General features: G+C 54.8%; 1 protein-coding gene across 9 annotated transcripts; it reads right to left on the bottom strand.

Annotated features, from left to right (window-relative positions):
* Positions 1–1,195: 1,195 nt before the first annotated feature.
* PTCH2 (patched 2) lies at positions 1,196–17,612 on the bottom strand. 9 transcript variants are annotated; one of them, XM_059135374.1, is made up of 22 exons: positions 16,948–17,590; positions 16,306–16,498; positions 10,309–10,498; positions 10,134–10,203; positions 9,859–9,950; positions 9,053–9,248; positions 8,141–8,262; positions 7,825–7,972; positions 7,610–7,741; positions 7,363–7,518; positions 7,176–7,268; positions 6,266–6,451; positions 6,054–6,172; positions 5,595–5,943; positions 5,146–5,458; positions 4,914–5,056; positions 4,646–4,826; positions 4,232–4,512; positions 3,984–4,121; positions 2,585–2,727; positions 2,402–2,501; positions 1,196–1,991 (listed from the first exon to the last, which is right to left on the bottom strand). In XM_059135374.1, the coding sequence occupies exons 1-22, from the start codon at positions 17,017–17,019 to the stop codon at positions 1,725–1,727; spliced, it is 3,684 nt and encodes a 1,227-aa protein (XP_058991357.1). In that variant the 5' UTR covers positions 17,020–17,590; the 3' UTR covers positions 1,196–1,724. The 9 variants fall into 9 exon arrangements, 5 of the variants coding, with proteins under 5 accessions (XP_058991357.1, XP_058991360.1, XP_058991359.1 ...); XM_059135376.1 differs by having other exon boundaries at positions 1,197–1,991; positions 6,266–6,391; positions 16,948–17,588; XM_059135377.1 differs by lacking the exon at positions 3,984–4,121 and having other exon boundaries at positions 16,948–17,591.
* Positions 17,613–19,280: the final 1,668 nt, after the last annotated feature.

Raw genomic sequence — 19,280 nt, forward strand, 5'->3', positions numbered from 1 at the left:
GCTCTTCGCTGAGCGGGGAGCCTGATGAGGAACTGGATCCTGGGATCATGACCTAAGTGGAAGGCCGCGGCTCAATGGACTGAATCACCTGTGCTTCCTGCACTTTAGTGTTTTTTTAAAACCTTTTTTAAAAAGGTTTTATTTGACACAGAGAGAGGGAGAGCACACACACAAGCAGGGGGAGTGGCAGAAGCATGCTCCCCACTGAGCAGGGAGGCCGATGCAGGAACTAGATCCCAGGACTCAAGGTCTGTGACCTGAGCTGAAGGCAGACGCTTAACCCACTGAGCCACCCAGGCACCCCTGGGCATTTTAGTGTTGATTCAACTGTTGTAATTTTGTTTATGCATTTAACTAATTAATTTTGCATTTAGTTGGAATGTGATTTTCTGGCCTTTAGCCTGGTGGTGGGATATGAGAAGGCAGTGCTCTTAAGGTGGGGTTGTTCCTGGTGAGTGGTTGGCTGGAACCCAGGCTGGATCTTTTGTCTCTGGAGACTGAGTCCTGGAATAGTTGGGGAAGGGCCATAAAAGGCCTCCCCCATCTCCTAGGGTGAGGTCCTCGATTTTAGCCCTGTGGTGTGGCCAGAATCTTCTAGGCCTCTGTATGATGGGGCTATGTGACATCACAGCACCAACAGCTTAAATACAGCACTTCATCGTCGGATAGCAGAATCTGTTTCTGGACAGTTCTTCCACTCTGTCTCCTGGCTGTCTGGCCAGAGATGCCTCTGGGGCACCAGACTGCTGACTTGCAGAGGCCTCTTGCCTTAGGTTTAGGCATAAAACTCCTGAAACTTCTCCCGAGCCCCTGCTGTTCCACCTCTGCATCAGCCGACTCCTCTCCCTATTGGCTTCCTCTTCACCTTCCACCTCCGCCTGCGCCCCGGGTGGGCACTGCGCCGGAGAGGTGTGTGTGGGGCTGGACCCGCCTGGCCTGAAAGCCACACTGCGTAGAATTTGACATCAAAAACCTTTGTATCTTTTCGCACACTGAGCACTTAACTCAGGTCCTGTTGCCAACTATACGACCAGCATACGTTTGCTGATCATCATTACTTGCCAGGTGAATAAATGGACCCAAATTATGTTACAAAAATTTAGCACCTGCGGCCCTTCCCTCCCAGGATTAGAGTAGCCCCAGGAACTCAGACTATGACACCCCTATACTTGCAAACTCCAGTTTGTTCAAAAGAAAAGCGCCGAAGTCGTTTGAGAGGAGTTCATATAGAATATATTTCACTCTTTAAAAATAAAACTTTCAGCGTAGCTAACATCTATACAAACTACAAAAATAAACATCTTCATATAAATAATTTATGTGGTAGGATGTGGGCAGCTGCCAAGCATGGGGGGCCCAGGCTTCGCAAAGGGTGCTAGAGGACCCCTCCGTCTTGGTCTGCTAGGGGCCAGTAGCACAGGGGTGTGGGGGTGGGGAGAGAAGAGGGCCTGGCGGCAGCCTCAATTGCTGGCCTCTCCCCCATCCGGACAGGCGCCCACACACACAGCCTGGTGTCAAGGCTGCTCTGAGCCCAGAGGCTGCTGGTTTCGTAGGACAGCAGGGAGATCCGTGACCACTGGGGCAGGGGAGGGGATGAGAGAGACCGCAGCAGCGGGGTTCTCCAGGCAGCTGTCCTACATTTAGTAACCACCCCCGCACCCCCCGCATTGCTTCCCGGTGACCTCATGTGGCCAAAGCAGGGTCTCCTTGCTTCAGGCACTCTTTCATCCAGTGGCTGGACATGGTCCCCTAGAACTGAGGTTGCTGGAGCCGCTGGCAGCTGGTGTGGCAACAGGGGACCAAGTGGGCTCATCAGAAGCTGGATGGATGTAGGCACCAGGCAGTGGGGGTGGGTGGAGGGCCACTGTCATGGAGGTAGTCACTCTGGCAAAGCTCTGGGGAAGGGTAGGGGACAACCCCCAGCTGAGCCCTCCTTCTCGTGGAGCTGGGGGGCTGAGGACCTCTGGGCTCTCCTTGTACATCTGTACCACCTGGAGGAGACAACGGTCCCAGTGAGCCCAAGGCTCCCAGGATGTCAGTCCCCTACAGCAGCTCCCTGGTGCATCACCAGGATTGTTGGGAAGCTGTGGCCCTTGTTGGCTTCTAGAAGGATAAAAGAGCCGACAAGGGACAGGATGTGAAGGTCTAGGACAAACCCTGCACCTTGCTCTGGACCCTAAACGCTAAGGTGGGTCCCATGAAGAAGCCAGGAAAGCTGAGGGGCAGGGACATGGTGTTTGGGCAAAGGGAGAGGCTGCCAGCCTCAGCTGACCTCATGGGGAGGGTCCCTGGGAATTGAGTCCTGTCTTTGGGCAACTGAGATTTTCTTCCTGGCTCTGACTCTTCCCTTGCTTGTCCCACCCCAAGCCCTGGGCTGGGAGCAGGGGGAGGGTATGGTCACCTCTGGTGGGGGGCCCAGGATGGAGAGCAGCACGGGCAGCAGCACGAGCCCATGGAGGAGGCCCAGGAGTGTGAGCACTGTTAGCACCACGAAAAAGTACCTGCGTGGGGCAGGTGGTCAGCCTGGGTAGCCCCTGTGGCTAACGCAGGCAGGCTGCACCTCCCCGCCCCAGCCCTCCCCTACCTTATGATGAAGTCAAAGTTGGAACCAGCAAGCATGAGCAGACCCAGCAATGTGGAGACAGCCCCATCGGTCACTGGAGCCAAGGTGTGCTCCAGGGCACAGGCAGCCCGCAGGTTCCGGCTCCCCTGGGTGGTCAGGAAGCCCTGTGGGGACAGACAGGCCCTGTAGCTGCTCCTTGTCCAGCCATGCCCCCAACTTCTCATCTGTCCCCAGGGCTCGCAGGTCAGGTAAACTGAGCTTTGAACTGTCCAGGAAGTATGCCTGAGTCTATTTAGGGAACACTATACACGTCGACGGGGAGACACCGCAAGAAGTCTAGAAGAGTTGGCAAACAAAGCCTGTCACCTGTTTTTGTACATAAAGCTTAGCTGAAATGCAGCCACACCCATCCACGTACATATTATGGTCTGTGGCTGCTTCGGGGCTACAGTACAATGGTAGGATCCCAAGGGACACTCTGTGACAGTAAGATATTTACTGTCTGGCTCTTTACACAAAAAGTCTGCTGATGCAGGTCCAGAAGTCCAGCAGGATGGACATCAAAATGCTCACAGTGACTTGTCGGGATGGGATTTCAGAGGATTTCTAATTCTTCCTTTGTACTTCTCTGCACGCTGGCTTTCCCCACCTCCACGGAGTACCTATCGTTCTTGTAAGGAGAAGCACAGGGCTCTTGGAAAAGGAAGGGAGCTGTCTGCGGGGTCCAGCCAGGTCTGTGTCAGTGCTGCCTGCGGGTCTGGGGCCCCCGCCCCCCTCCCACTCCTCCTGAGCCAGAGAACACCAAGCTGTGGGAGGGGCCGAGCCTCTCCGTCTCAGCCTCTGTACCCGTGCTGCCATCCAGCTACCGTCCCATTTCTCTGATCCCTTCACAGTAAAACCATCCCAAAAATTACTGGTTCCCATTTTCTCAACTTCTATTCTGTCCCCATTTTGGTCAAGGCCTTGTCCCCTCCTCTCTGCTGAAATGGCTGCTTATTTATTTGTTCACATGTTTATTGTTTATGTCTACACTAAAGGATATAAGCTCCTTGAAGGCAAAGCCTGTCTGTGGGCACCCGGTGGCTCAGTCTGCTGGGCCACTGCCTTCGCTTGGGTCACGATCCCAGGGTCCTGGGATCAAGCCCTATATCCCCAATTCTTTTTGTTAAGTTTTTTTATTTATGCAATATCTATACCCAATGTGGGGCTCAAACTCATGTCCCCGAGATCAAGAGTCACATGCTCTACCAACTGAGCCAGCCAGGTGCCCCTATATCCCCAATTCTTTTTTGAGGGGGGGTGCCCAAACAGGAACTTGAAACCAATTCTTAGGTAGTGACTAGCACATTGTGGGAGCTTGATAAATATTTGTTGACCACTGAAGCAGCGGGTCCACCCCTCCCCCAGTGCCTGTGCTCACCAGAGCCACGTGGACCGTGAACTCAACACCAATGCCTACAGAGGCCACAAGGATCACCACGGGGATGGCACTCAGTTTGATGCCCAGGAAACCCATGATGCCAAAGAGCTCCACAGTCATCATCGCCAGGACCAGTACCTGGGGAAGGCAGGGCTCACCCAGGGCTCCGGGGTGAAGGGATGATGGGCAGGGCGGGGCAGGGGTGGGGAGCCAGGGGTGTCTGTGGCCTCAGCCCCACGAGGACTCACTATGAGGCCCGCCGTCCAGGGGTTGAGCAGCAGCAGGGCGCAGACGAGGAAGGTGCATACCAGCAGGATGCAGACAGCCAGCAGGAAGGAGCGCCGCAGGCCCAGATACTGCTCCCAGAAGAGGAAGGGGGAGCCGCTGGGGTAGGCGCGCACCCCGGCCCGGCCTGCCTCGGCGCACGCTGCCCGGGCCCCCTCGATGGCCTCCACGAAGTCCGCGGTCTTCTGGAGGCCACGCAGTAGGAAGGGGAACTGGGCAAATTCCAGGGGCTGGGCTGCCGGGACTGCAGACGGTAGGGGGTGGCAGGGAAGGGGGGTGCTGTGAGCAGGGGGAGCAGTGGGTAGGGCCTGTGTGGACCCAGGCTGAGGCTCCTGCTGGGCTCCCGACCCCCCCCCCCCCATATCCCCCGGACTCACTGCGAAGGTTCTCCCCGGTGGTGTCATACTTGTCGTGCAGCCACTCGGGAGGTGGGGGGTAGAAGTTGGCCTGCGAGGCCGCCAGGCCCAGCGGGTCACTGCTTACCCACATGGTCAGCCCCACATAGAAGAGCTCGGGTGGAATCAGCCCGTCCTTATCCACTAGCTTCCTCGTGGTCAGCTGCAGAGGCGGAGAGGGCTGACAGTCTGGGCCCACGAGGCCTAGGGCCCCTCTTTGCGTCCCGACCCTTCCGGCCCCCCTTCCAACCTGGCTGAAATCCAGGGGCTCCCGGGCATCCCCCGTCTGGATGAGCAGCTTGTAGGCCAGCGCTCCATCCTCAGAGCCGTTGCGGCACGAGTGGCGGCTAATGCGCCCGGAAGCCCAGTCCTGGTCAAAGGCAGCCTGGATTCCTGGGGGCGGACGAGGGAGGGGCATCAGACTGTGGCCGCAGGGGCTCCAGCCTGCAGCAGCCCTCCCGGCCAGCCGTCTTGCCTCTCACCCTGCAGCCAGTTCCGGTAATAGTGCAGCCAGGTGCGGGGCGCCCGGGCGGCTGGGGGGGGCAGCACAGCCTTGAGAGAGCTGAAGCGCTGGTGCAGATCAAAGAGGGCGCGTTGGGAGTGGGCGTAGTCAAAGCCACCCTGTGTCACCAGGGCCACCTCGTAGAGGGAGAAGTACCTGAGCTGGGCGCTCAGGAAGGCATGCTCCTTGGTGCCTCGAGGCACCACATCCGTCAGGGCCAGCCCGTCCTGCACCAGCGTGGCTCCGTAGAGGCTCAGGCCCAGGAGACCACCAAAGAGTGCCAGCACCATGGCCTGTGGGGAACGGCAGCTAAGCTGGAGGCCCACGGAGGCTCAGGCAGGGGCCTTGGCCCTTGGCCCTTCTTGGGGCTCAGACGCACTGAAGCCCCGGCCCTGGCTCACCCCGCCTTCTCCAGGCCTAGGGTCTCACCTTGCTGTGTGACTGGAGCAGCAAGGGTGCGAACCGATAGCGGGCGAAATGGGCAAGGTTCCAGCGGGCACAGGGCAGGGAGCTGCAGGCTGCCTTTTGCCTGGGCCCCTCCTCTTGGCCTAGGAGGTCCCGCGTGGACCCTCCCGGGCTGAAGAGCTCAGAGCCCAGCGGGTCAGAAGGTGGGGGCACCAAGTGGGCGCGGGGTGGCAGGATGGTGACCACATGCTGGCTGCTGGCTTCACAGTGGGTGAAGGCTTGAACTGTGGCCGTCAGGTGGGCAATGCCCACAGGGACCGTCCTGTCCCCAAGTTCCTGGGGCAGGATCTGGATCACCCGAGCTGAGCAGGGGCTGCAGGAGGCAGAGAATGGGGATGACAGGTCTGTGGGAATGCTGGCGAGACGGGACGGATGGGACCACAGAGGTGAGGGCTGATGGGGCGGGAGACGTGGGGACAGTACCTAGAGAAGCAGCAGAGCACATCAAGGCGCTGGCAGTGGCGCCGGTGCAGGTCCAGGCTGAGGACCGCCGGGAAAACAAGCATCACAGCTGCAAAGTTGCAGCCGACCACTATGGCCGCCTGGGGGACAGAGAGGAGGGACACAAAGGCTGGATGAAGCAGGCCCCTGGATTCATGCTCACCTGGAACCTGGGCCCTTTCCTGAGGCCTCACCTGCAAGGAGAAGGCCCGCAGTGCAGGGATGGGAACGAGGGCCGCCATGAAGAAGGCAACCATGTGGCTGATGGATGTGAGCGCGACGCTGGTCCCGGTGCGCTGCAGACACTCGCCTGTGCGCTCCTGCCAGGACAGGGGAGGAGTCATGGGTCCTCCAGGCAGAGCGGAGGGGAGGCTTGGGAGCTTGGGATGGAGGAGGGGGGACCGTAACCACACGGAGCTCACACTTACAGAGCGCCACACACACGTCACATACCCGCTCATACCACACACGCGTCACACACACTGTTCTAACAATTCAGCCAGAGTTCTCACCAGTCCTCACAACACCCTCACAGCACAAGCACTATTGTCACCCCTGTTTACAGATGTGGAAACTGAGGCACAGACAGGTTGATTACCAGCCTAAGTTTGCCTAAACCAAGAGCCTTTTTTTTTTTTTTTTAAGATTTATTTGAGGGGCACCTGGGTGGATCAGTGGGTTAAGCCTCTGCCTTTGGGTCAGGGTCCTGGGATCGAGCCCCACATCAGGCTCTCTGCTCAGTGGGGAGCCTGCCTCTCCCTCTCTTTCTGTGCCTGCCTCTCTGCCTACTTGTGATCTCTCTGTCTCTGTCAAATAAATAAATAAAATCTTAAAAAAAAAAAGATTCATTTGAGAGAATGAGAGTATGAACGAACATGAGCAGGGGGAGGGGCAGAGAGAGGGAGAAGGAGAGAGTCTCAAGCAGGGACCCCACAGAGCGCAGAGCCCAATACAGGGCTGCATCCCAGGGCCCTGAGATCATGACCTGAGCCGAAATCGAGTCGGACACTTAGCCAACTGAGCCACCCAGGCGTCCCAGCCAGGAGGCTCTTACCCTATGCTGAGCTGCTTCAGACCAGCCGGGACTGGTGGATGAGGCCTCACCTGGAGAGGGGTGCCAGGGGGAGCCTCTGTGAAGGCATGTGCCAGCAGGAATATGTCATCCACACCGATGCCCAGCGCCAAGAAGGGCAGTACCTGGAGGGGCACAGGGGTGGGTAGCTGGAGGAACTGAGTAGCCTGGACAGAGACAACCACTGCCCCTGACGCCTGCGTGGGAGTCCTGGTATACCTGGGTAGTGGCAGCATTGAAGGTGATGCCGAGCAGGGCACAGAGCCCAAGGCCCGAGGCCACTGCCAGGGCTACCAGCAGCACCCCTGCAAGGCCCACTGCACCCTGGGACTGGGCACAGTCCCAGCGCAGCATTGTCACACAGGCATAGGCTAGCTGTGGGGAGAAAAGACACAGGCTTGGATGGCAGCTCCCCGGGAGGAGCACCGGGTGGAGGTTGGGGCGAGGAGCCAGGAGCGGGACCCACCATGAGCAGATAGCCTCCCACCACGCGGGCAGCACTGACTTCAGAGAAAGCGTGCAGGATGTCATCCAGGGTGGTGGAGGAGAAGGCGTGGATCTGCTGGGATGAATTCTGAGGCAGGGCTTCCTGAGCCAGCTGGGAGGACAGGGCGGAGGTGAGGGGGAGGGGAGGAGGGCGGAGCCTCAGGGCTCCGCCCCCCGCCCCCGCTCCACACGCACCTGCACGAAGCGCCGCTGCCAGGCCTGCAGCACCGTGCCGGCCTGCTCCTCGCTCCAGCCGATGTCGTGCGTCTGGTAGTCGCCTCGGAAGTGCTCGTACAGCTGGCGGGGACTCATGAGCAGGAAGGTGCTCTGCAGGGCCTCTGCCCTGGCGGGGGTGGGGAGGGGGGTAGGAGTGGAGGAGAGTCAGGGGTCAGAGTGGGCTGGAGCACCCAGCGGGGGGCTGAATGGGGGCGGGTTTCTGCTGGAGCTGCTGGGAATCAGAGTATGGATTCCCACGCCTGGGATCCCCTTGCCAGCCCCAGGGGGGCCTTACCTCAGCAGCTGTCCTTGGGGGTCTCTGGCGATGCCCCCCAGCAGCAATTCCTCCTGCCAGTGCATGAACTTGTGGGAAAAGCCATGGCAGCCCCCACTCAGCTCCTGAGCCACCTTGGGAGCCTAGAGGGGGACAGGAGAGGCCTTGGTGGCGGGTAACTGAGGGCCCCTGGGCTCGTACCACCAGGAACCATGCCCCCCACGGGGCTCCGTTGCCAGCAGTGGAGACAGCTATTCTCCAGAGCCTCTCGCCCACCCTGAAAGTAAACAGCTATTGTCCTGCAGAGAGGAGCCTACTAGAGGAAGCAGAGGCCTGGAAATAGGCTTCTGGGAAGAGCTGGAGTAACTCTGGTGGGTTTTGGGAAAAGGTTAACATTCACAGGGCTACAGAGACACTCAGGAAACTAGGTATGACACTTGTGCTTAGCTGGTGTGCCCTCAGTTTCTCTGTACAAGTCTGTTTGGATAAAGTCTGGTGTCTCTGGCCTTAGAAAAGCACAAAGGGGTTCATATATCACCTGAGGGTTCCTTTTTTTAAAATTTAAGATTTTATTTATTTATTTGACAGAGATCACAAGCAGGCAGAGAGGCAGGCAGAGAGAGAGAGGGCAAGCAGGCTCCCTGCTGATACGGGGCTGGATCCCAGGACCCTGAGATGAATGAGCTGAGCTGAAGGCAGAGGCTTAACCCACTGAGCCACCCAGGCGCCCTGCGTGAGGGTTCCTTAGAAGAACTGAATGGGAAAGGGAGAGCCTAGGTATTTGGCGCAGTAGGGGCAGGGTGACAATGTCTAGGGAACGGAAGGCAGAGCACAGCGCACAGTTTGCTCTCTCCCAGAAGAGAGGAACATCTGAGGAGGGGAAAGGGAAGGAAAATAGCCTTTCTCCAGCTGGCAGACCCGGCTGGCACCCACCTGCTTGCTGTGATGGTTAGGGGCACTAGGTGGGCAGTGGAGGTCATCAGGGTGCAGGCAGGGACGCCCCACATAGGCCTGGCCCACCTGTGCCTTGTCTAGCAGCTCCCGGAAGCCCTCGAGGGAGGCAAAGGGGCCCAGTTCCTCCAGCAACTGCTCTGGGTCTAGGTTGGTCCACTGGATGTCAGGGCGGCCGCTGAGGGGAGAGCCCGTAGTTGGTGAGGGTAAAGAATCAATTCCCACCCTCCAAAAGGCTGCTGGGGACCCCCTGCTGTCTCTCATTCTCCTCCTAGCGGCTCATGCATCTGCCCGACCATAGGAAAGGTCTGCAGTGCTCAGCTTCCCAGAACTCCCAGGCTACACCAGCCCACCAGGTGGCTGCCCTGATATGGACAGGAGGATGGACAGAACTTAACACAAGGAAAAGGCCCAGAAAAGCCCCACAGAGTCCCTTCCCAAGCCGGCTACCTTTGACTCTAACACATCACCGGTGGACACCTGCCTCTAACAGGTTTTCTTTCCGGCCTGCGGCAACAGCTTAGCCCCTACCTAGCTAACTCTCCTGGGCAAGGTCGCTTTCTGGGGATCTTTTTTCCTCTTTGTTCTGTTTTGTCTAAATTAGACAAGTCTTCCTTTCCTTCAGAGGCCAGGAGATGGGGGATGTGGAGAGACCCATGGGGCAGCCTGTGCTCAGGTCCAAGCCTCACAGGTGCTTTGGGCCCTTGGTACGGTTTCGAGCATCCTCTGTCCTCCCCACCTCTCTTCTGCAGGGGAAGTCCCCGAGCTCGCTGAAGCAGGGCACTCACGGCAAGTAGGCAGAGCCCCCTTGGAGTTTGGCTCCTTCCCAGAAGCAGTCGAGGGGGGTGAGGATCACGCACGGAAACAGCTTCTCAATCATCTGCCACGGACACCCCAGGCCACATCAGTCCCATCCCTGGGCTCCTTTCTCCACAGTCTCTGCAGGATGCCCTCTGTAACCCCCACCTCCCAACTCTTAACCTCCCCGTCTCTCACAGCCCTCCCCTACTTGCAGAAAAGGTTCCCCCAGACCCAGGCTCAAAGAACAGCTCTAGACACTCACCCGCTCAATCATTCCATTTTCAATTAGGGGAATTCCTGACTTGTAGCAGATTTTGTTCAAGTCCCAGGACCTGAAATGGCCGGGGCACAAGAGATCAGCAGAAGAGGGGAATTCCCACGCCAGCCCGGCCGCACAGGCCTCGCTCCCAGCTGCTCAGGGACTCAGCCAGACTCACTTTCCATAGAGTGATACTTGCACTTTACTGGCGGTGAGGGCTGCCTGGAGGTGGAGGTCCAGAGCCTCAGGTGTGAGGACATTCTCCCCTTCCTGGCGTGGGGTCTGTATCAGCATCTGGGAGGTGTAGGCAGCCTCCTCTCCCAGCTTCTCCTTGGTGTAATGCAACTCTTGGCTCACCCGGCTGCCCACTGCCAGAGCATAGAGAGAAAGTGGGGGGAAGAGAGCCTCGGTGTATCAGAGCTCTGGGGGTGTGGGACCCTAGTCGGCTGAGGCTTCCCAGGACAGGGAGGAGGAGTGCTCTGAGAGGAGCCCCTGTTTTTTTCCTCGATGGTCATGCTGACTCCCCAAGCTCCTGGCGCTCTGCTTAAATCTGGAGCTTGGTGTGGAAGTGAGAGACCTCAGTTGGATGGCCTTGTGGAATTCTTGTGTGGTCTAAGATTTCCCCATGAATCAGGATGGCTCAGTGTGGCGCAAACTACTTCAGAATGAGAGGTCAGTATGAGTTGGGGCAGGGCTGGGGTTAGGGAGGTATCCCGGTATGGGAGCCCTCACTTAGCCCTTTTGTGCTCTGGTGAGGAAGACAAGGAGGGACAAAAGGAATCAATAGGGAGACTGCCACCGGGAGGGTCTCTTCGAAGAACAGGCCTAGCGCTGTGGCTGGTTCCCAGGTCAGCTGGTCTCAGGCAGTGCTTTCTAGAAATACGTCTTTTTGCAGATTGTTATGCTAAAGAGGGCAGGGATAGGAGCAGCTGGTCATAATGGGCCTGTGGTGGCACAGATGAGGGGGACGATCAGACCGCCTTCAGTGTGATGGGTGGGGTCAGCACACTGCTTCTCCTCATGTAGGAAGTACCCAGGATCACCTGGCAGAGGTGACATGGGGACCAACATGGGCCAAGGGGAAGAAAAGTTCCAGATCCCAGATCTCACTGTCCAGGCAGCAGGAGGCCCAGAGCCAGGCCTGCCTCAGTCTCCTTGATCTCGGCACCCCTCCAATCCTGCATTGTGCTGACCACAGAGTCACGCTCTGTAACTGGGGCCTGGGGCGTGGGTGGGCAGCGGTGCTGCCAGGGGATATGGCCTGACTGGGGTTTGGAGGAGGGCAAGGGCCAAACCACTGCTGAGGCTTTACAGCCTTGGGTGGTCTCAGGCTCAGTTCTGCTGCCACCTGTCCGGGGCCTCTTCCTGTTGGGTCCCTGTCACCTCTGGGGCCCATACGTTCACCTTCTGTGAGACTCCAGCCCCACCTGCGATCGTCGTGCTCCCCAGTCTCTTTTTCAAACCCATATAATCACCTCACTCATGAGAGCCGCACACCCTGCACACAGACTTACCCATATGCTCACACCTCCCCTACTCGAACCACTTTCCTGGCCCTCCCTCACAGACACGGTCTCCCAAAGCCATGCTGCGCACATGCCCCATTTTCTTCCTTCTCTGACTCCCCACTCCTCCCCCAGGCCTGGACTACAGTGTTTATTTCACAAGGCTTAGGCCAGAGCTGCCTCAAGGAGGGACCGGAGGGGACAGAAATAAGCTCCTCATAGTAAATGACCTTGCTGAGGAGAGAGGTGCACAGGAGAAGGAAGGAACCAGAAAGAGCTATCAAGAAAGCAAGAAAGGGGAGCCTGGTTGGCTCAGTTGGTTAAGCGTCTGCTTTCGGCTCAGGTCATGATGCTGGGGTCCTAGGATCGACCTGTGCATTGGGCTCCCTGCTCAGCAGGAAGCCTGCTTCCCCCTCTCTATCTGTCCTCCTGCTTGTGTTCCCTTTCTCGCTGTGTCTCTCTCTGTCAAAAAATTAAGTAAAATCTTGGGGGCGCCTGGGTGGCTCAGTGGGTTAAGCAGCTGCCTTCTGCTCAGGTCATGATCTCAGGGTCCTGGGATTGAGCCCCCGCATCAGGCTTTCTGCTCAGCAGGGAGCCTGCTTCCTCCTCTCTCTCTGCCTGCCTCTCTGCCTACTTGTGATCTCTGTCAAATAAATAAATAAAATCTTTAAAAAACATTAAGTAAAATCTTTAAAACAAAACAAAACAAAAAAGCAAAAGAAAGGAACACTGAAAATATAAAGTATAATGTCAAAGAAAATAGAGAATACTCAGAAAAAATGAGGCAAAGAAAAAAGTAAACCTTGGCTGACAACAATGATGGTGACAGATGTGAGGACAGATGAACTGGGATGTGCTGTGTGGCCAGGGAGAGACAGTGGGTGTAAGGGAGAGCCTGAAGGCTCTGGACACATCTGGCTTTGAGCCTGGGCTCTAACACTTGGTCTGTGCTTGGGGCAAATGACCCAGTCTCTCTGCCCTCAATTTCCTCATCTGTCAAATGGGGAATGTGCCTATCTTGGCAGAATTAGAATCAATGCAGGCAAAGTACTTAGGAAACTGCCCAGCACCAAGTAGGGATAAGGAATTATTATTTAATGGTTGCTGAGAAAGAGACTGTGGGACAGAAAAATGAGAAAGAACTGGAGTTAAAATGATTGAACGGCGAGGGGGGAGGAGGAGAACAGGGGAAGGAGACATCAATACCAACAAGTCTGTTAAAAACTTCTGTACCTATACAAAAGGGAGACTCTGAGTTGTTAGCCAGCATGGAAAATGAACCCACCTTATAGATAATCCTACAATGGTAATACATATAATCCTATATTATAGGCAATATGATTTAAAACAGCAATAAATCACCATCTATCAATTTAACAAAAATAAAAATAATGATAGCCCTCACTGTTGGCTTACAGGAGTGCACTCTAACCTACCATCAGAGTGTAGGCTGGTATGATATTTGGAGGGAAGCAATATTGGAATATATATCAGACCCTGAGAAATGTCCATAATCTTTGGTCCAGAAATTTCACATATTAGGGCCTGTAAGCTACTGTAGTGATGCAGACTTTCTCTGAGTGAATTGGGAGCCATGGTAGGTTTTGAGCAGAGGAATGAGATGACCCGACTTTTTCATCACCTAACAACACATTCTGGAGCTCAGCTGTGAGTGAACAGGGTTTGGCCAAGGGAAGAAGTTGCGAAAAGATGTTCTGGCCCAAGTAGGTCTAGGGAACTGCCAAAGGCTCAACATTGCCGAGTGAGGCAGAGACAATTCTGGAGCAGAAATCAAGAGTTAGGTTTCGGAGGGCCTAACATGTGTGCTAAGGAGGCTGAACTTGATTCTGGAGACTCCCCAGAACCTCGCAGAAAGTCGTGGAAGGGCTCTAAGCAGGGGACCGACTTGGACAGAACTAGACACACCACAGGAGGGCAGTGTGGAGGCAGATTAGAAGGCAAGTCCTGCAGAAGATTGGTCACTTTTCTAATAGACTTGATTTTGTTGGCCATCCTCTCTGAAAGGCCCAGTGATTCAGGGAAGCTAGATCCCTCCCCAGCCTCAGGGGGTGAGATCTGATTAGTCAATCACAGTAATTCCACTCCCTTTGCCAAGTGAAGGGTTTAGGCATCTGCCGCTCCACAGTTCTTGCCCAAGTGACCAAATGGGAAGTCAGCTGGGGGGAGGGGGGAGGGCTTCTGGTAAATTCTCCCTCACTTCCAAAAAGGGACCATTGCAGTAGCCACTTGGGACAAGGAGGCGATAAGCCACAGGACAAAAGCCCAACATGCTGAAGAAGGGTTAGGAGAAAGATAGAAAGAACCTGGGTCTTTGCTGATGTCCTTAGGTGGCTGAATTAACCATCCAGGAACGGCTCTACTGTCTACTACTGGATTTCCTGTTCTTCTTTCTTTCCTTCTGCCCCCTTTCCTTTTTTCTCTTTCATGTGGCCAAAAGCATATTAAATGATACAATCAGTTGAGTACTACCAGAGACTGGAGAAAGGCCTCAACTAGAACAACAGCCACAAGGGTGGAAAGGAGGGGTCTGTTATGAAAGAAGTTAAGAGAGAAGAATTTGCTGGTTTAGTAACCAGTTAGGTAAGCAAGAAGAACTGAGCCTGACTCCAAGGTTTCAGCCTTGCAGTTTTGCGTGGATAGTGGGTCCACCAACTTGTATGTTTCATCCTGCCTTCTAGATACATGTCTCTTGTTTACAGGGACAGCTCCCATTTCAAGCCAACTCTATCATTGTTCCTCTAAGTACCAACTAGGGTCTAATGTTGTATATATTTTATATCTAATGTTATATATATTTTTATTTTAGAGATCAATCTATCTCTGAGCCTTTTAGCTTTAAAATTGATCAGCAAGGGGACGCCTGGGTGGCTCAGTTGGTTAAGCAGCTGCCTTCGGCTCAGGTCATGATCCCAGCGTCCTGGGATCGAGTCCCGCATCGGGCTCCTTGCTCCGCAGGGAGCCTGCTTCTCCCTCTGACTCTGCCTTCCACTCTGTCTGCCTGTGCTCACTCTCACTCTCTCTCTCTTACAAATAAATAAATAAAATCTTAAAAAAAAAAAAATTGATCAGCAAGGGTGAGTCACAGCCTGTCTCTCACCATGGCAAAGCTGGAGGGGACCCTAACTCTGATAGCCAGTGTCCTGCTCCTTTCTTTGCTTTCTATATTCGCAAAACAGGGAAGGAATAGAGAATAACTCTTTGGTCTTCGCCTTGATCAGCCCCTCATTGCCCAGGGCACTGCTGGGAGAAGCCTTAGCTACGGATGTACAGAGATGTACAGAGATCAGGTCAGGATCACTTTTATCTCACCCCAGTTCTGGCTGATATGGGACACAGCAGTGTTCTGAAATAAAGGAAGCAGCCCTAGGAATTGGCCACCAGCCTTTTACATCACCCCTCCACAAACAGCAGCAAAGATCTGGTGGGATCTAGCCCGTCCTGTGCTAGGGTGTAGGAGAGAGGATGAGGAACATGGAGGTTCAAGCAGTGTTTAGATGGGAAAGATCTGGGAAATGAAGGAGGAGGAAGGTGGTGGTGGGGAAACAGCTTCTATTGTGGCAGGAAATCCAACAGTCATCTGGGACCACCCAGGCAGCCGTGGTGTGGGTGGGGTATGTGTATGTGCATGTATGCACATGTGTGTCCCGGGGCTGGGAGTAGGCAGCAGGCAGGCACAGAGAAACATCTGCTCTGGACCCCAGGGCTGGCCTAGAGTGCGTACGTATCTGTGAGGCTGCAGAGCACTGGGGCAGGGTGGGGATGGGGTGTGGGAGCCCAACAGGCAGGCGTGCAGGCTCCAAGAAACATCTGCTCTGCATCCTCAGGCTTGCCAGCATTTGAAATAACTCAAGGGTGTGAGACTCTAACCTGGGCCTGCCTTTGGGTGTCGGCCAGGTCTGGGGGAGATTTGAGGGGGACCCACCAATGCAAATTTCCCAGGAAAGAACAGAGGAGAGTTTGACTCTACTGAAGTCTAGTATAGGAAAGGCCCCAGGAAAGGAGAGTTATGCCAAAATTATTAATAAGAAATCATTTTTAGCTAATGCTTCCACCAGGAAGTGAGGATGTGGTTGTGTCTGACCTCGCTGTTGCCTCAAAGTGTAGACCCTGCGCCACTTTTTTTCTACTGAGTGGTTGCAGGAGGTCTCAGTGCATGGGACTCCAGGGATGGGACCTCTGCGTGGAGGCCTGCTAGATGATTTACTCGGTTTCCCGAGCCCAGGTGTTAATTTTCTTGATTCTCCTGGTCAGGTGTGATCTCTCCCTGCCTTCTCTTATTCCAATCATCATACTATATATTCTGTTGTATATTATATCCCAGCATATATTTTATTCTCCTTGCTACTGAAAGATTTTGGTTGCCTTTGCTAACCCTGCCATGCAGTAAAAAATACCCATAAAAAGTAGGTGGTAATTGCTACACACACAGACACACACAAACTCACAGATAACTATTCTGCATACCTATTCACAGGGGCCCATCATCTGCAGATGTCCATTTACTGCTCCTAGCCGCCCAGGCTCTGGCAGGCAGGTACCCTCTCCAGACCCAGGGTGGAACCCACGAGAACTCAGTAGCTAGCTCCTCACCCTGTTCTTATCTTGGGGTCACCATACCCAAGCAGCTCTGACTAGTGTCCACAACTCACCTTCCACCCAGAGCTGTTCCAGGTCTGTCTCAATGATGGCCACACGGAGACCCAGTGCCAGGGCTCCAAAGGCCAGCAGGCCCAGGAAGAGCACTTTGCCACAGTGTCTCTGGATCCCGCAGCCCAGTGAGAAAAGGAGGCCCTGGAAGTAAGCACGAAGCCAGAGTGGAGACTTCAGGCTCCCAGCTAGGATCTGGGATGGAAAAGAGAAGGGTCAGCCAGACATTACTGCAACAGTGCAAGAATTCCTCCCCTCTCCTCCTTATGTGCACCCCCTGCCAAGCCCCAGGTTCTTGGTTTCTGGGATGCAGGACAGGTAGAACCTACACAGACACAAGTCCCAAAGGTGGAAAAGATAGAACTGTTTCTTGTTCCCCCATCTTCCCACCCCAATATATACCCGATTCTTTTCTGAGAGTAGGACATATATGCACACATCTGTTCTCAGGTGGTCAGAGGGGAAAACCAGACACACTCTCACCGGCCAGATGAGAAGATGCAGAAACACACACACACACACACACACACACACACACACGCTATAACCCTTCGCTATAGCGACATTACACCTTGCAGAGTGGCAAACCTGGGGAATCTCTAGATCTGCTCCCAATCTTTCTCCCTCCGGCTTCCTCCACTCACCTGGGGTGATGCGGCTCGAGCTGGGGGTGTATAGCCAGGGGGCAGCTCTTGGAGTGGCGGCGGCCGAGCCATGCCGGCGGGGATGGGGGGCGTGGGCGCCCCCAACCCGCGTTATCTGGGATTCTCCATAAGCTGGCCTGGTACCCAGGTACCGCGGAGCCCCGCGTCGGGACTCAGTGGGGCAGCTTAGGCGCGGCGTGCGTGAAGGTGGGGTGCTGGGGTGCCGCGGCGGCTGCGATCGGGGGCGAGCGCAGCGCGGGTGCGGGAGTCGGTCCCGCGTGCAGGCAGAGCGATCCGCCCGCGACGCCCCGCGCGGCTAGAGGTGGAGAGCGCAGTGAGGAGGAGGCGTCCTTAGCTCCAGAAAAAGGGAGCGGGCCGGGACGACGCCCTCCCATTGGCTGAGGGGTCCGCAAATTACCCGGAGCCGCGCAGCCGGATCCGCTGCTAGGCGACGGCGCCGCGGGTGGGGGCGGGGCAGGAGACCACCCAGGCAGGGCCACCCCACGCCTCGCTTCCCCCGCCGCCCGCGGGGCCCTGGGGGAGGAGCAGGGAGGGAGATCCCGGGGAGGCACCGCGCTGGCCAAGCGTAAGCCAGGAGACGCCAATGCTGAGAAAGGGTATCTGCTGGCCGGCCCAGCCACGACCCAAAGACTTCACTCTTTGCTGCCTCCATTCTTGCCCCTTTCAGTCCACTCTCCACCGAGGCCAGAGTCATCTCTCTAAAATGCAAATCTAATGATCGCTCCAAAACACAAAGCCCATCTGGAGCACGGAGCCCTGCACAATCTAACTAAAGCCTTCTCTCCCATAATTCCTTCACATCCACTCAATGTTCCTTCCAGCCCTGGGGAGTTAGATGTAATTTCTTAAAAGCACCATGCTATTCCCGTCGTTTCTGCCTTTGGACGTGTTGTGGCCTTGTTGTCTTGGAAGACAACCCTCAAAACGAACCCGAGCCAATCACACTTCCTTGAAGCCTTCCTTGATTCACACCTCCCTCCTGATAAGCGCTTCCTTCCTTCATTGTGCTCCTTGTAACACACTATTTATGGATTTGAAAGTCTGTCTCTCTCACTGACAGTTAGTTGGTGCTCAGTAATGGTTGAATGAGTCACTGAGAGTTGCAGAAACCAGGGTGGAAAGGACTGGAAACAGGGAATAATTCCTTTATTCAATTTATTAAATTGTTCTGAGTGTTCTTTCTGCCAGGTTTCTGAATGATTAACCCTGAGTGTCAGAGGAGGGTAAAATCAATACTCTAACATATAAGGTTTGGGAAAGAGAAAAAAAATCTCCAATAAATTCATTACTCTAACACAACTACTACTATCTCTGGCCAATTTCTCGGTCAGTTCCTCCAGACTTGTTTACCATTACATCATTAACATTTCATGTTACCACATAGTCTTTGTATCAATTATTTGGAGAATGTCCTTAGGACAGATTCCCAGAAGTGAGGGTGTTGGGTCAAAAAGTATGAACATTTTTATGGCTCTTGCTACACATTCCCGAATTGCTTTTTGAGAACGTGTCAATTAACAGTATTTCCAGAGTCTCCGTCCTGTGGAAAGGGAAACTTTAGGCTGCGGGGTTGAACACCTAACAGGTTTGTCTCATCCCTTGGTCCATTCATACAGCAAAATGTCCATGGAGGAATTAATTCATGCATGATGCTTTTGGCCTAGTAACTACACATTAAAACATTAAAAGCAGCATATGTGCATAGCACTTTCTTCTTCCTTGTTAACCTGTTGTGGATAAAGAAAGTGTACCTCGGCCTCTGAGGAAGATGGAGGAATAGGAGGATTCAAGAAAGTGCACCCTCAGGGGCGCCTGGGTGGCTCAGCTGGTTAAGTGTCTGCCTTTGGCTCAGGCCATGATCCCGGGGTCCTGGGATTGAACGCCGTACCCCACCATGGGGTTCCCTGCTCAGTGGGGAGCCTGCTTCTCCCTCTCCCTCTGCTGCTCCCCTTGCTTATGCTTTCTTTCCCTGTCTCTCCTGCTCTCTATTGAATAAATAAATACAATCTTTAGGGAAAAAAAAAAAGAAAGTGTACCCTCAGCAATTCTCTGGTTATAGAAATTGCCTCTAAACTAGCTGTAAGGGCCCCTGGATTGCTCTTGGGGCCATAGCGGAGTATGGCTGGCTATCCAAGCAGACAGACTTTGCTCTCAGTAGCTCTTGAGACCTCCTTCCCTCTCACCAGACTCTGCAAGACAAAGTCCATGCAGAAAGATTCCTAATCATCCGGGCCTTGGGACTCTGCTTCTACCACAGGCCCACCATTGCTAATAACTGTGGTCAGGTCCAGCATTTCTGTGGATGCTTCCAG

Source organism: Mustela lutreola, chromosome 10, assembly GCF_030435805.1.
Source record: "Mustela lutreola isolate mMusLut2 chromosome 10, mMusLut2.pri, whole genome shotgun sequence".
NCBI classification, from domain to species: domain Eukaryota; kingdom Metazoa; phylum Chordata; class Mammalia; order Carnivora; family Mustelidae; genus Mustela; species Mustela lutreola.